The sequence below is a fragment of the Labrus mixtus genome, chromosome 5 (assembly GCF_963584025.1).
Source record: "Labrus mixtus chromosome 5, fLabMix1.1, whole genome shotgun sequence".
Classification (NCBI taxonomy): domain Eukaryota; kingdom Metazoa; phylum Chordata; class Actinopteri; order Labriformes; family Labridae; genus Labrus; species Labrus mixtus.
In genome coordinates this window covers 4,129,547-4,146,200 of record NC_083616.1, presented here as the reverse complement: position 1 = coordinate 4,146,200, position 16,654 = coordinate 4,129,547, and the positions used below count along the sequence as shown (strand labels likewise).

At 40.8% G+C, this 16,654-nt stretch overlaps 1 protein-coding gene, 1 long non-coding RNA gene and 1 pseudogene across 5 annotated transcripts in view; all 3 read left to right on the top strand.

The window, feature by feature from the left end:
- Positions 1-7,758, top strand: part of tncb (tenascin Cb) — a 98,871-nt gene extending 91,113 nt beyond the window's left edge. For all 4 annotated transcript variants that reach the window (XM_061037355.1, XM_061037354.1, XM_061037356.1 and 1 more), the window contains 7 exons: positions 387-517; positions 611-743; positions 2,496-2,647; positions 3,669-3,765; positions 4,532-4,693; positions 5,038-5,201; positions 6,207-7,758. In XM_061037355.1, the coding sequence (XP_060893338.1) occupies positions 387-517; positions 611-743; positions 2,496-2,647; positions 3,669-3,765; positions 4,532-4,693; positions 5,038-5,201; positions 6,207-6,317 (950 nt within the window). In that variant the 3' untranslated portion in view covers positions 6,318-7,758. The remainder of the gene's footprint in view (positions 1-386; positions 518-610; positions 744-2,495; positions 2,648-3,668; positions 3,766-4,531; positions 4,694-5,037; positions 5,202-6,206) is intronic.
- The window catches only part of LOC132973773 (uncharacterized), a 390,261-nt gene that overhangs the window by 47,174 nt on the left and 326,433 nt on the right, over positions 1-16,654 (top strand). The window lies entirely within an intron of this gene.
- Positions 8,831-10,878, top strand: LOC132973765 (tripartite motif-containing protein 16-like; annotated as a pseudogene).

Here is a 16,654-nt window from a genome sequence, read left to right as displayed (position 1 = left end):
TAAACAGTGAAATGTAAGACTATTCTTGCATATTTAGTTTACCTAAAAAATGGGCCTTTGGTATTTGCATATTGACACTCAGCTTCCACTGCTTGGCTTAAGGGAGTAAGGATCATCCTGAAATTAACATAAACCACTGAAGAGGAGCAGATTTGGTGCAAACTATAGGCTGAGACAACTAGGCGTACATTCTCAATTCCCAATGAACTTTCCCAATTCCTTAGCAGCGTTAGGGGAAATGCGCACCTATAATTCTTATTCAAAAAGACAGATTGAGTGATGTGAAGTAAGAATAAATAACGTTAAAAAGAAGGGGATAACGGAGGAAGATAAAGAAACATATTTTGTGAAATATTAAAGTGTCTGAACTGCGGCTGTGTTTTCAGATGTGGACGCCCCTCAGGACCTGGCAGCCAGTAACATCCAGACTGAGAACGGCTTGCTGACCTGGAAGCCTCCCCGCGCTGACATCACAGGATACATCCTCAGCTTCGAGTCTGCAGACGGCATGGTCCGGGTGAGTCCACAAGTACACAGATGATGGTCTAACTGGTCCTTAAACAATCTATAAAAATGTGTTTGGTAATTAATGCACATCTTTTTACTTCAGGAGGTGGTCCTGAGTCCCAATGCTGTCTCCTATAACATGGCGCAGCTCAGCGCATCCACAGAGTACTCAGTCAAGCTGCAGGCCATCGCAGGTCCAAAGAGAAGCAGAGTCATCACGACTGTCTTCACCACCAGTGAGTGGATTCACACTAACACTTCACATGTTCCAACCCTGGTAGGGTGTGTGTCTAGTGCAAAATACCTTAAAAAAAACACCATGAATAAAGCTTTAAAAGAAGCCCGCTCGCAGAAATGGCTGTGCCCCTGAAAGGCTCAGTGAATGGTCCCTCTCAGGATATGATTTAAATCAACGTATGCACATCAGTACTGTTAACTCTAGTCTCCTGGATAACATTAGCTCCCATCAGCCTTTGGAGCTGACTAAAATACATTTATTAACAAGTTCTTGTTGGGGTCAAATTTCCAAGCCAGCTCCCTCCTTTTCTTTTTCTTTCTTTATGGCTCTACTGATTATACCAGATAACTGGCACAACAGTTAAGTTCACTGGACCCGCGTATGTTGATAACGCAATAAAAAGGCTCATATTATTTCAAGAAGAGGGAGTTTACATTTTGAAACAGTTGACATTTCACTGAAGCACCAATACAAACAATTTGTTCATTTTTTCTATAAATGAAGATGGACCATGTTTTTATTTTTGCTAACCTCCATGGACTGGGCCCCAGAAAGCTTTCCCCCTTTTCCCCCTTTTGGGCGACCTTGCTTAAAGGTCACATATTCTCCTCCTTTTTCATCAAGTTTAAATAAGTCTCAGAGCTCCCAAAAACATGTCAGTGAAGTTTCTTGTTCTAAATCCACTCTGATCCTGTATTTGATCATGTCTATAAACCCCTCTATTTCAGCCCTGTTCAGAACAGGCTGTTTCTGTGTCTGTACCTTTAAATATGTAAATGAGCTGTGTCTGACCACGCCCCCTTTCTGGAAGGGCTCGGGTGGCTCAGGCTTTCTCGCTGTATGCCCTATTGTTGCCAGTGAGAAGGCAGACTCAGAGGGCAGAACAAACACCTAGCTGTAGGAGTGTCACCCACCTGGGGGAGGGGTTACTGCCCTTTGTGATGTCATGAAGGGAAAATCTCCAAACGACCTGTTTGAGTGAAAATTTTCTAGAAGGGGAGCAGGCAAAAGACAGAAGATGGACTTTTCTCATCATTGGGGGATTTATAGACAGACTAGAGACACATATTAGTGTTTGAGAAACATGGTGAAGTGTACTTTGCATAATATGCGACCTTATATGTTCAAATGAACAGCAAGCACAGAGTTATTTGATACTGAATATTTCTGCCTTTCCTATAAAGAAAGAATTCTAGCTAGGGACGTTTCATGTTCATTTTTCTTTCTGAATGTTCTGAATGAGAGAAAAGTCCAGCAAAAGTAGATCCTCAGCATCATGGGGGAGGGACATCAAAGAAAGAGTTTCTATGAAAGAAAAACTGTATCAATTATAATATCGCAGGACGATTCAATTACGTTTCTTCATCTCTTATCAGGAAATGACCAGCCCTGAAATATCATTAAGAATGCCTTTCGTTAAAAGAAAGTTTCAGGCTATATCCTGAAATATAGGTGACAATCAGTGCAGGACATGTTTGTGTCAACCTTAACATCTACTATGAATTTATTGGAATTGGAAAGATTAGAATTTTGGTAGTTTGGTAACGTATTAGCTGTTCTTCTTGTCAGAGCAGCACATAAGATAGATGTTAGGAATGCATCACATTAAACCATAAACAAAAAAAGTAAATAGCCTCTCCCTCTGCTGCCTGTGTAGAGTGCACTCTGCTCACAAACTGTAAGTTTAAGTCTCGGTGTGTGTGTGTGTGTGTGTGTGTGTGTGTGTGTGTGTGTGTGTGTGTGTGAGTAGCTGGCGTGCTCTACAGATTCCCTAAGGACTGCTCCCAGGCCCTGCTGAACGGCGACACCACATCAGACTTGTACACCATCTATCTGGGTGGAGATGAGAGCCAGCCAATCCAAGTGTACTGCGATATGACCACTGATGGAGGTGGATGGATCGTAAGTCAGCAGCCAGCAGGCACACTCATCAGGATTTTTACAATAACAATGTTTCTAGTAACAATTTAAAAGAGGTCCATCAAAGTTACAAACCCACAGAACGTTATCCCCGCACTCTGTAGGATCCCTCAGCTACATGGGACATTTTAGCACCTTCCCTCTCATTCTTCTGTTTTTTTAAATATTTTCTTTAGATCCTACCTCAAAGTAGGCAACTGTTTTGCAGCAAAATAAGCTCCTGTACACTGTCAACATGTCAACAAAATGAAAAACAACATCAGTGATTTGCTGATGATCACAGTACACCTTTAATGAAGTAAACACAAATATGTTCCTTTGAAGGAAGAATGTGCAACTTTTTGATCCAGTAGATGTCGCCCTTGAGCACCAGCATGAAACCAAAACAAACACCTCCGCCATTCTGAAGCCTCTGCTCTCCTCCAGCGACACACCTCAAACTCCTCTCCACTCAAGTTCACACAAAGAAGTTATCAATTAGAACACATCTTAATTAAGCACCCTTAAGCGCAAGCATTGGATATAATTGTCCTTTGCTAGAGCTGCAATTGCCTGTGGCCTGCATTGTTGTGTTAGCAGGCTAATGTTAGCACACTTTAGTTAGCTCGTAGCTTCATATTTCAAGGCTGCGGGTTCAGCTGCATGTCATCCCCCACTCTCTCTCCTCCCAAACGCTTCCTGTCTCTCTTCAGCTTTCATATCTAATAAAGGCAAAAGAGGCCTGAAAAATACCTTTAATGTTGTATTTACAGTGATTTGCACATTTTACATGGGCAAAATGCAGCTTTAATATCATAAAGAACTATTTCATATTTATAATTTCTACTACTTTTAATATTTTCCTGAGAAACTATGAATGTTTCCAATATTCTTTAGCTTTAAAAATAAATACATTTAAAAAGCAATCAAATGCTTACAGTTAAATATTGCACATTTGCAGAGTGAATGTCTCATAATTAAGGAAAGGAAAAACAATAATTTTCTTTTTGTCTCTGACTTTCAGATTTTCCTCAGACGCCAGAGTGGTAGACTGGAGTTTTTCCGCAACTGGAAGAATTACACCGCTGGCTTTGGTGACATGAATGATGAATTCTGGCTGGGTAATATATGAGCAAACATCAGAGCACACAACACAGTGTTCGGCCACACATTAAGTGATGGTGATTTATATCAATAAATTCAACTGTCATTAAAGGAGCAATATGTAACTCTGACACCTAGTGTTTAACATGAGTACTGCAGTCCAAGTTCAAAACATTAGAGAGCTGTCTCCCCCCGCCCCCTCCTCTCTAGAGTCGATGCTCACACAGGTTGCCATGTGGTGGACACTGAAGCTTCAGTGTTTATCCAGCTCTGCATCCGTCTCCCCTCTGTAACGCCTCCGTTACTACCTCTGAAGACGGTACAGACTACTGCTGTATTTCAAATGAGTGCAAATATAAAGCACCTTGAAAAAGCCTTCAGACCCATCGTCTTCCACTTGTCATGTGCAGTTAATCGGAGACACACAACCTATTTTTATTTATACTTTTTTAAGGAAATTAAATTGTACACTAGAGATGTCAGAGTGAGGGGGCTGCCCACAGCGAGCGCTCCTGAGCTGGTGGGGGTTTGGTGCCTTGCTCAAGGGTACCTCGGCAGTGCTTATCTATTATCTATTAGACCAATTTCCAAACTTGGTCTGCACCGGGACTTGAACTGGCGACCCTCAGGTTCCCAACCCAAGTCCCTACAGACTGAAATACTGCCAACAAACTTTTTTTATACATTTTAAATTATATAATAATAATAAGACTTATATAGCCATAATTATGTTTTTTTATTAGAAGTGTCCATCCAGTTTTTCTAACTGCTTTCCTCTCTCAGGTCTGTCCAACCTGCATAAGATAACAGCTGGAGGTCAGTATGAGCTGCGAGTCGACCTGAGAGATAAGGGAGAAACAGCCTACGCTCAGTATGACAAGTTCTCCATCTCTGAACCTCGGACACGCTACAAGGTCCATGTAGGAGGATACAGTGGATCAGCAGGTATGCTATTTTCAGTTGTTCTTTATTTTAGGGGTGCAAAAACTTAAGTTGGTAAACCACAGGATTGAACAATGATTTCATTATTCACATTAAATCTAAAGTCAGGGCTGTTTTAAAAGGCCTGCAAACTGTGTACTACATACGCCTACATTTGGCATGTGTGTGGAATAAGTTTAATATGATGCAGAGTGTATTACTGCATGGTGTAATGTAGGTTTATACATATTTGTCAGGACCGAAGCATGACATGGTAAACTGGACCCGGAGTAGATTTTTAAATCTCAATAGAAATATTCTCACTGACAGTAAAAGACCAACCGTCTCTCTGCTGTGTATCTTTGCAGGCGACTCCATGACCTACCATCACGGCCGTCCGTTCTCCACGTATGACCACGACAACGACATCGCCGTCACCAACTGTGCCCTGTCCTATAAGGGAGCTTTCTGGTATAAAAACTGCCACCGTGTCAACCTAATGGGACGATATGGAGATAACAGTCACAGCAAGGTAACATGTTTTTTTTTTTATACATGTGACACCATTCGTAGTGCAGTTACTGTTATGTCCTCGAGTGAAGAAGGATTCTTAAATGCTTACTGTATGTTGGGGTCATCAAGGGTCATTCCCTTAGTTCCATTTCAATCAGGAGACTTAATAAAGAGTGAACAACTATTTATTTAACAGTTTAGGAAAAGATAAATGTGCAATGATGTTGTCAATTAGACACCGTCATGACGACTTCAGGCACTCAGAGGGGTAGTGAGGCCGACAGCAGGATATGATGCCCCCCTATGGAGTCACCACCCTGGTGGTGGTGGTGGTACCCCCCTATGGAGTCTACACCCTGGTGGTGGTGGTGATAGAAGAATGCAGGATGTGATGAGGAGTGGGTTTCTGAGGCTGTATTTGAACTCTGCTGAGCTGGAACGGAGGTGACCTGGGAAGAGGAGGAGGAGGAGGAGGAGGGTCGCAGTGATCAAACTGAAATGAGAAACTGAACTGTGAAAGACCTTTAAAACCTGAGCACAGATTTTAAATGTGATAGCAGCAGATGAATGGCTGAGAGAGATTGTGGCAGAATCTGATTGATTATTACTTAAACAGTAAACGCCCCAAATCAGCTGATCACCAGAGCAGGGAGACGGAGGGAGTGGCTTTGTTGAATGAATCAAATTGAAAGAATGTGTGAGAGAATAAAACCAGTCTTCCTGCTTGAACGATTGCTGCGTTCCAAGTTGCCGGTCTGATACGTCATTAGGAACTGATACGGATTCCGACTCGGAAACTCTGAGAATCTTCAGTAGCCCAAGTTCAAATCCAATATGGCTGCTATGTGCATTGACAGGGATGTTTAAGCTGTAACTGTTGTGTTTATTAGCAGCTTAGACCTCTTTTTGTGTGATAAAATCAATCACACCGATTACGCTGAGCTCCTTTGCTCTGTCAAGCCTTGTTTGTTTCCCTGTTTCTTTGTCTGTAAAGTGAACATCATCACTCCCCTATCTCTTCCAGGGTGTGAACTGGTTCCACTGGAAAGGCCACGAGCACTCGATCGAGTTCGCTGAGATGAAGATCAGGCCATCCAACTTCAGAAACCTGGAGGGCAGGAGGAAACGATCATAAACGAGCCACCATCTCCAACAGGAACAGCAAGATGAAGAAGAAGAACAACAACAGTGCTACTACTCTGTCCGGACTCCCCAGAAACCACCTCGACTCCAACACCCACACACCCTGCAGCGACCAAAGCCTCTGCCAAGAGCCCTAACACACCTTCCCTCCTCCCATTTGCTCTCAGATCAGCGTCAACTCCATGAGCCCACCCCCCCCCCCCCCCCCCGTGATCCGGTTGTGGAAATGCTTCCAGTGCGGAAATGAAACGACGTGCATGTTACAAACTGGACTTAAATCAAGCCCACACAGATTCTACACACGCACCAAAGAGAGCAAATCCATCTCACCTGATTCTGATTCTGTCTCTCATGTTGCAGCATCTGTGGGGAGGAGAATGTGCAGCTTGGGTCTTTTGTTGTGTACAGTAATTAATACAGTTCCCTATTTCACACCACGTTTGGGGTTTCACAGAATGGACAGGCTGTTTGAAGAACAACGTGGTCTTGTTTAGGTTCAGGGCCTCTTTGCTGGAGCAGATAACACAGTGATATTTCAACTGGATTGTCATAGAAATTCTATTCCTTGTACAGTACTGTACATGTATCTGAATTAAAGATTGAAAAAAATGGAAACTCCTTAGATGGCACTGCTCAGATGACAGATTTCTCCATCTAACTTGCCATTTCTTTGTCTTTGTGCAACTTTACTCGTCTAAGTGTCACTTTATCCTCCCCGGGTTTCCTCCCCATCCTGCAGAACAAGCCAACAACAACAGCAACAAAAAACAATCTTGTATGAAAACGTCTTTTAACCTGCCACATCCCATGTCAAAGTAGATGGAAAATGTTTCCATTTATTATGTGAGCGCTTGAATGCATCATGCTCGAGCCACAGTATTGTGTTTTTAAAAGAAAAAAAATAATCTAAAGAAGATCAAAGACAAGCTTCACTTTATTTCGTTTCTCTTCTGAATCCAAGGCGGGGCCTGTTTTTAAGTATATCATGAAAATGTTGGATCACATCTTTCTCCTTTTCTCTTTGCAAAATGTGAATACAGTGCATATATATGTGGAGCACGAGAATGCTATGTGTTGTCGACACTCAAGATGTTCATGATCGATACATGAAAAAGAAAAAAAGGTCAATTTGAAATTTGAACTCCATTCGACATTGTGAGGTCTCTATGCTTATGTTGATGATCGTGTTTGAACGGGCCAAATCTAGAGAACTAGTTACTGTTGTACCCTCCCCAACCCAACCCCAACCTCCCCCCCATCCCCCCTCCAGCCCAAACCTGCCCCCTTTGCTACAGCAGCATACTAAACCACTGACCTTCTAAAGAATGCCTGTGTAAGTTAAGTTTGTTTTGTTTTCTTTGTTTATAACTGGATGAACAGCAGGTGTTTCTCTGTCAACTGTATTACAATAAAACAGTTTGTTTTAAAGAAAATACTTTGGGTGTTATATGTTTCTGTTTCATTTGTTTTTATTTCCTTCTGTTTAAGAAGTAGGCTGCAATGTAGAGGAATACTTTCTTCTCTCTTTGGCCTTTACAAAGAAAAGGTGCAGGAGGAAGAAGAACGTATAAACCTGCCCTTTGTACAAGTAGCTACAGTGACGACAGTCTTGTCTTCAATCTCTATTTGTCCCAATTCATAACAAATGTTATCTCAAGACAATTTACAAAGGAGCAGGTAGAGACCTTACTCATTGTGATGTTACAGAAGTAAAATGGGATAGGGGGAGATGGGATAATATGGAGGCAGGATTTCTACTTTGTATTCCTCATGTTCCTGTTGTCCACACTTTCCTGTCGCTGAGGTAGAGGTCGGAGCAGGCCGTGCATGAATGCATCATATGTTAACCAGGAGGCGCTTTGAACAGTTTGCCTTGAGTAAAAATCTGGTGGGCTGGATTCTCCTCTTCTTACCAGTAGGACACAGAGAGTCTGGGTAAATGGGACCCTGTCTGACCTAAAGTGCACTTCTACTGCTTCTCCACAAGGGTCTGTGCTGTCAGCTGTATTGTTTATTCTGAACTCAAATATGAGTCAGAGCTAGAAATCTATGATAAGATTTATTAACTTCCTTGAATACTTGGTTGCTACATGTTTACACACCAGTGACAGATTTGTGTCTGAGTCATGAATCATGAACACATAGGACCGACTTGATCGTCTTGTTTTCCTGTTTCCAGATGAGCAGGCAAAAAATGGACTGTATGACTATTGCTACTGACAGTTTAAGAAGAACGCATGTCAAGTTATTTTTTTCATTGATGTCCTGCAATAAGAAGAAAGCAAACAAGACCATTAAATGTACGAGGAATGAGGAAACAAAGTTGAAAATGTACAGTGCTGCTCCTCTTCCTGGAATAAACCAGAGCTTGATAACCCCTCCCTCTCTTGCCTGCTCTCAAACACAGCCAGCTCCACTCTAACCCAGTATTTCCTGGTTCCCTCTCCTTTAGATCTACAGTTTACAGATTTGTGTAACCAATACGAGCTGACATTCACAGCACTAACACATGATTTGTAGATCAGTGGTGAATGTAGTAGGAAGTGAAACTCAGACAGTTGTTGTCATTGAGAGGAGAAATGGCGCAGAAAGGAGTTCAGCTGGACCTGGAAACCTTCTCTTGTTCGATCTGTCTAAATCTACTGAAGGATCCGGTGACTGTTCCCTGTAGACAGAGCTACTGTATGAACTGTATTAAAACCCACTGGGATAAAGAGGAGGAGAAGAAAATCTACAGCTGCCCTCAGTGTTGGCAGACCTTCCCAGCGAGGCCTGTCCTGGTGAAAAGCACCATGTTAGCAGTTATAATGGAGGAGCTGAAGAAGACTGGACTCCAAGCTGCTCCTGCTGATCACTGCTATGCTGGACCTGAAGATGTGGAGAGAGAAAACGGAAAGCTCAAAAGTCCTGTCTACAATGTCTGGCTTCTTTCTGTGAGAAACACCTGCAGCCTCATTTTGAAGTGGCTTCATGGAAGAAACACAAGCTGGTGGAGCCCTCCAAGAAGCTCCAGGAGAACGTCTGCTCTCGTCATGATGAGGTGATGAAGATGTTCTGTCGTACTGATCAGCAGTCTATCTGTTATCTCTGCTTTTTGGATGAACATAAAGGTCACGACACAGTCTCAGCTGCAGCAGAGAGGACCGCGAAGCAGAGAGAGCTTGAGGTGAGTCGACAAAACATCCAGCAGAGAATCCAGGACAGAGAGAAAGATGTGAAGCTGCTTCAACAGGAGGTGGAGGATATCAATGGCTCCGCTGATAAAACAGTAGAGGGCAGTGAGAAGATCTTCACAGAGATGATCCGTCTCATGGAGAAAAGACGCTCTGATGTGAAGCAGCAGGTCAGATCCCAGCAGCAAACTGAAGTGAGTCGAGTCAGAGAGCTTCAGGAGAAGCTGGAGCAGGAGATCACTGAGCTGAAGAGGAGAGACACTGAACTGGAGAAGCTCACACACACACAGGACCACAACCAGTTTCTACACGACTACCCCTCACTGTCACCACTCTGTGAATCTACACACTCATCCAGCATCAATATCCGTCCTCTGAGGTACTTTGAGGATGTGACAGCAGCTGTGTCAGAAGTCAGAGATAAACTAGAGGACGTCCTGAGAGAGAAATGGACAAACATGTCACAGAGAGTGACTGAAGTTGATGTTTTACTGTCACAACCAGAGAACATGACCAGAGCTGACTTCTTACAATATTCATGTGACATCACACTGGATCCAAACACAGCACACACAGAGCTGTTATTATCTGATGGAAACAGAAAAGTAACACGCACGGGTCAACAACAGTCTTATTCTAGTCACCCAGACAGATTCACTGTATGGGGGCAGGTCCTGAATCCAGAGAGTCTGACTGGACGTTGTTACTGGGAGGTGGAGAGGGGAGGAGGCGTTCATGTTGCAGCCGCATACAAGAATATCAGCAGAGCAGGAAGCGGGACTGAATGTGGATTTGGATTCAATGACAAATCTTGGATGTTATATTGTGACAACAACAGTTATATCTTTTTTTACAACAATGTCCCCACTCCTGTCCTCAGTCCTCCAGAGTAGGAGTGTACCTGGATCACAGAGCAGGTATTCTGTCCTTCTACAGCATCTCTGAAACCATGACTCTCCTCCACAGAGTCCAGACCACATTCACTCAGCCTCTACATGCTGGAATTTGTATTTATTCTAGATCTAGTGCTGAGTTGTGTAAACTGAAATAGACAGAAGTCATTTAAAGGAACAGTAGGTTAAACTTTAATCCTTCAACTTGATCATTATTCATGTTTGTTGCTGAGAGCTGATTGTGGTTACATTGTTCACCTGTCAATCAAACTTTATGGGCAGTAATTTGACATCTTCTCACTTGTTCTGTAAATGTTTGAGTCTCTTTAAATAACTCTCTTTAGCTGTTTCTGTTTAGTCACAGAGGCTTTACTGCTCATGAGGATTTTTGTTCAGCTGAACTGACGTTTTCTCTGCATGAACATTTCAACTTTTCTTCACTTTAAATGTGTTTACAATGAGTACTTATTGTTTTTGTTCTAATTAAAGGGTCAGAGCGTAGAGGGAGCAAGGAGGAGCATTACATGAAAACAGACACTTTTTTCAGACTTTATCTATTGTGAATGTACAAAAGTAGATACATAGATTAAATATACGAACCCCAAAAAGGGCGTAATATGGACTCTTTAAGACAGAAACCACCAGGCTTTTTCTTTCATGTAGATATTATGTTTTCATCACTTTGTACATTTTATTTAGAAACATCTCAAATTAAATGTATAGAATGATTTCTTTTTGCAGAATGAATTTTGTTGTTTAAACTTAAATTTATTAAAAATTTACTCTGAAGTATGAAATCAATGAGATCATTATTCTTTTCTTTTTCATAGCTGAGATTCTGATCAAGCAGTCTTCAAACAGACATTTCACAGACTGGGCTACATGGTGGTTCAGGGGTTAGTGCTTTTGCCTCACAGTTTGAAGGTCCCTGGTTCAGATCCCCGTCAGTGTAGGTACCAGATGTGCTCGGTTGTTCAGATGGACTCGGGGTCCTGCGCCTGCTAGTGACATCACACAATATGATCGGAGAGTTGATATAGTTTTGGTGGTTTTGTGGGTCTTTGGAAGGAGAATATGGAGAATTATATTAATGGAAATTAAGTATTATTTGTTAAACTGAACTTACCACAGTCTAACCATAAAGAAAAATCTAAAAATCAAATCAATAATGATAATCAAAACAGTAAACATGAAGTTATGAACATCTACTATTTCATTGATCAAGCACTTCAAAAAGCACATCCTCAGAAAGAGGGAAACTGATCAAAGCCTTTAGAAATGATCCAAATAGTGTTCAAAATAAGACAAAGCAGGTATGTGTGGCTCTTGAGTAGGACAGTAACTATATATGTAACAGGACCTTTGGTAGAAATACCAAAAGCTTTGTGGATTTTCTCCTGCTGAAGTTTCAGGGACTAATTTAAAGTCAGAATGGAGACCTTAACATTTGATTCATTTATTGGGACATAGAAGTAGGCCTACATACAGATGAAGCACATACAACTTTCTACTAACTAAATATACAGACACATCATGTTTCAAAGCTTTTTATTCTATTTCACATCTTCCTTCCTTAATAATGCCTTTTTGGATTTGTTCATCACATATTTCCCTGAATATGAGGAGACTGCCTCTACTTAGACTTGTGTTTTTGTTCCATTTTTAATGATTTTAAAAGCTTTTAAAATACCTTACTGTATCATCAGACTTTGAGGAAACATGCTATTTTGAAGTGCTGGCTTCTCCGACAACAATGCAGCAGCCATTTCTAACGGTTTTTTTTTTGTAATTCATGTTTTTATTAGTTTTTGCATCATTTACAACAAAGGTAGAAACAAAACAAATAATATTGAATTTTTTATGTGTCTGGAATCAGTAATTAAAAAGAAAAAAAAACAAAGGAGACACCTCTCCTAAACACACATTCATACACAGAAATAAAAAACACACACACACAAAAAAAACCAATATGTGTGATATCATCACTCTGCACAAGAATCATTTACAAAGTTGTATTCACTTGTAAAGCAATTGGGGGCATGGATTTTGTTAATGAGATGTAATTACAATATTGAAAAACTTCCCAATAAAACCTCTCATTTTCATAAACAGCTGCTCCTCTGCTGGGGCCCATTTCTGAAAGAAGGTTCAACAAACCCTCAGTCTAACCCTGAGCTCTGAGCCGATTTACTCTCAGATGGGAAACTCTGAGTTTTCTGTTCAGATCAGCAGATTTTAATTTGTTAAATCAACTCTGAGTAGGTCCACTCGGTGTTCAGCGTGTGCACCACGACGATAAAAAGCCAACATGAATGGAGCCCCGATTCTACGATTCACCATGGCAACAGGTGACAAAAAAGAGATCCTCCTACTTTAACCATTTCTAAATATATCAATATCTTCATGCGGACATATGGCAAATATGAACAGGTTTTAAGAAGGAACAATAGGAAGGAGAGAAAAGAGGTGTAAGAGAAAACAGCTGCTCGTGTCAGCTCATAATGAAGTCTATTCATTTAATATTTAATCAGAATTATAATATTGCAGGTCAAAACTGGTGGAATTGTATTAAAGCTACAATTTATTTTCATTAAGATTCAATCCAGCGGAAGAAAATCGACTTAAAAACAGCTCACTAACACGGCGTGATACAGAGTGAATGAAAGAATGAGGAAATGAAACGACATTTCTGGCTCTGAAAGAGGAGACCGAGAGAAACTCAGTGTTCATTGAAGAAAACCCGCTCCAGACCAGGTTAGGTTCACAGACTCAGTTACCATAGTAACTGACTCTCTGGAATGGGCTGGAGTTACCCCTCTTTCTTGGGTTTGAGTGACCTCCCCCTCTGAAACAGAAGACCCAGAGTTTCCCTCATTTCAGGGTTAACAGACTCAGAGTTTACACAAAACCTTCTTTCAGAAACGGGCCCCTGGTCTCTGTTATACAAACATCATTTCTCCCCTCATAAATACTATATTTGGAATAACAAGGATATTTGTTTTAAACGTAAATCTCTGTTTCTTAAGAATTGGATTGAAGAGGACATACTACTTGTCCATCAATTGTTCAACATGGAGGGTCAGTTGTTAACCTATGAAGAGTTTCTTTCAATGTTTTAAACCCCTGTACTCTCTAGGGAATATGCTTTTGTATTTGATGCTACCCCGTCCAGTTTAAATATCCGTCTATCCATTTATGTGAGGGATGATGGGCATCATGACATGTTTGATGAGGATCCTTTTCTAAGTGTTAAAACAAATAACAAATGTATAAGAGAAATAATTCAGAGAGACACCTGTAGTAAACCTGCATCTATGTTTGAATGGAATAATCTGTACACTGGCATTGACTGGAAAAAGACTTGGATATTACCAAGGAAATATTTTGTGTCAAATAAGGTGTGAGAAGTGTCTTTGAAGATTTTGTGCTATCCAATGAATTCATCTCTTGGTAAGTATCGACTAAGCATTGACCCTCTTTGTATATTTTGTCACGTTGCAGACGAAACGTTAACTCACCTTTTTTGGGACTGTCCTTCAAGTCACATTTTTTGGACTGATTTAAACCTTTTTTTGAATCAAAAGTGAGATGTTCAACTTAGATTCAAAAGTGAATATGTATTGTTTGGTCTTTCTGATGATGAATTACCTCTACAAAAAAAGAACATCATTAATCTTGTTATTTTATTAGCATAATTCCATATTCATACAAGCACATTATTTAAACAGAAACCCAGCAATATTGTTTTTATGTCCTACTTCACATCCTACCTGGAGACATTACATTATTGCACTAATCCTAAATCAATATCATTAAGGTACTGTTTAAAGCAGCAGATACAGTATGTTTAATTGTGATTGAAGGAAAAGCCCAGGAGAAACTCATCAATTTGACAAAGGCTGGATTCTCTAAAGGCAGACATGAAGGATAAAAATATCCTGAAACTGAAGCAGGTAGCCCACATTCATTTTATCATTTGCACCTGTGCTTTTCCTTCTGTGACACGTCAACATGTCCTCTGAGACAAAGACCGGTTTCTTTTGGTGAGTGGGAAAAGTGAAAAGGTTACCATTTGAATTTTTCTGAGTTACCAATCATCACCCAGCACCCCCGACCTAATGGCTGTGTCTCCAATGACTTTGTGTCCTTTACAAAAGGCTACTTGTGTCATTATTTTAAACTTTGTTTCAAGCTCTCATACGTGTTAATCTCCTCTTTCAGCAGCTAGAATGACCCTGGGAGAAGTCCTGCCAACTGTGCAGCAGTTGAGACGGATTAAAGCCGTTGGCGATGAGCAGTTTGTTAAAAGTGCACCTGTCGTACTCCAGATTCTGGATTTGGAACAGGTTCCTGAGGAAGAGCAGGCTGCGGGAGTATACGGGCCTGACACCCAGCACACAAACCCACATAGACGTCCTCCAGGGGGATCATCCCAACAAACCTGGATGCCCAGGAGATCCTGGCAGCCAGGTCTGCAGAGAACACATACCTCTTCCTTTTTCCCTAGGCTCTCTTCTGTCTCTTTCAACCCTCCAGGAATCTAGGATTCTTTTTTAAATCACTTCAATTAACATGGAGCCATAAAACCGTTCCCCTTGATTGTTTTCACACCAATGTCCTCTTTGCTTTCTCCTCAACTGCTCCTTTCTTCCTTTTATCTATTTCCCTCAAATTTTATTAGGTGGCAGTCTTTTGTGATGCTGCAAAAAGTCACTTCCTCTGAGGGTAGACAGGGAGGGACCATGGAAACCCTGAGGAAAAGGCCGATAAAGGCCTTCAGGGGCAAATCTTTTATTGAAAACTATAAAGAGGTTTTTTTTGTTCAGGCTTTCCATTCAGCTATGAAATGTATAGCGGTCCCTGTCTCGACCTGAATTTATCTATCATGACGTTCATTGAACTTCTTCTTGTGTGTTTAGTTGTATCTTTGCTAATGACTTACTTAACATGTTGTCATACTCAAAACAAAGCTTAAGTGTGAAATCGCACATAACTGCAAGGTGACACATTTCTCTGTTTTTACACGTCTCTTAATCACAAAGCTGCTGCTTAAGGTCCACTACAACACATTACATCATATTGTCTGTTTTACAAGCAGAGCAGAGTTCACTCTCTCTGATCCTTTTTCTCACAGTGTAATGTACTGGCCTGGTTAAATTAGTCTGATCAAAATGAGAGACAAATACATCAACCATCCATCAATACATGCACCTGTAGAAGCACCTTGAACCTCGGCTTTTGAAGGTTGCTATTGAACTGAAGGTTGTAACATCAGAACAAAATATGCAGAGAGAAGGAAGTGTAATGCATTTGCCTTGACTCAAACCAATAAGCCATATGCAATCATAATAAGGATTAAAGTCCCTCGTAGCTGCAGCCTCACAAGAACGTATGTCAGTGTGTTTGTCGCTGATACAATCCAGCCTGACTTTGGAGCAGGCAGCACTCAAAACTAAATATCTACTGCTGGTGCTTTTACTTCTTCATCCAAAGAGCTGGGGAGTCATATCATGTTATCTCCTTTAGGTCTCCTCTAAAGGCAGATAACATCATGTGTTTAAACCAAAGATGGTAAGAAACATCTTTTTTTTCTGCCATTGCATTTATACTACAGTCAGTGTCTGATGGGTTTGGTTCTATTATTTAATTAAAAAAATATATATATATGGAGATTAAAAAGTCAACTTGCTGAATTGCGCCGCTGCTATATGATACAAAGAGCTTCATGTAATGTAGACTGTTTAGAATAACCTGCAGTGTATTATTGTTCAGGTTACTGTGCCTTTTCTATTTATGCATGTTTGTTGTTGTATCAAACAACCAGCAGGGGGCAGTGTGTGCTATGCAATGAAACACAATTTACAGTTTGTTGTGCTGATGTACTTTATGCTGGACATGCAGTGCCTAAAGCAGATAGATTATGGCTTTTTGTTTTGCAGTGATAATTTATCATGTTGTTGTATCACCTGTTGCCTTCTTTGTTGTCCAGACAAAATCAAAGTCTTGGACAAAAATGAAAAAAAAGGAAAGTTTGTATTCATTTATGTCTTGAAAAGCGTTCTCTCTCGTAACTCACTGCTAATTCCACTCTTAATCTATATTGAAGCAAGTGGCTTTGCAATATGATTCAACATTTAAGTGTTACTACTACTTAACAGAGGGGGAAGATGTTTGCATGATTTATTTTCCATTTACCCAAGGGTGCATGCACATCTTGTGATGTGTAGTCTGTCGGAATAATTTATTTTTAACAGTCAGCTTTG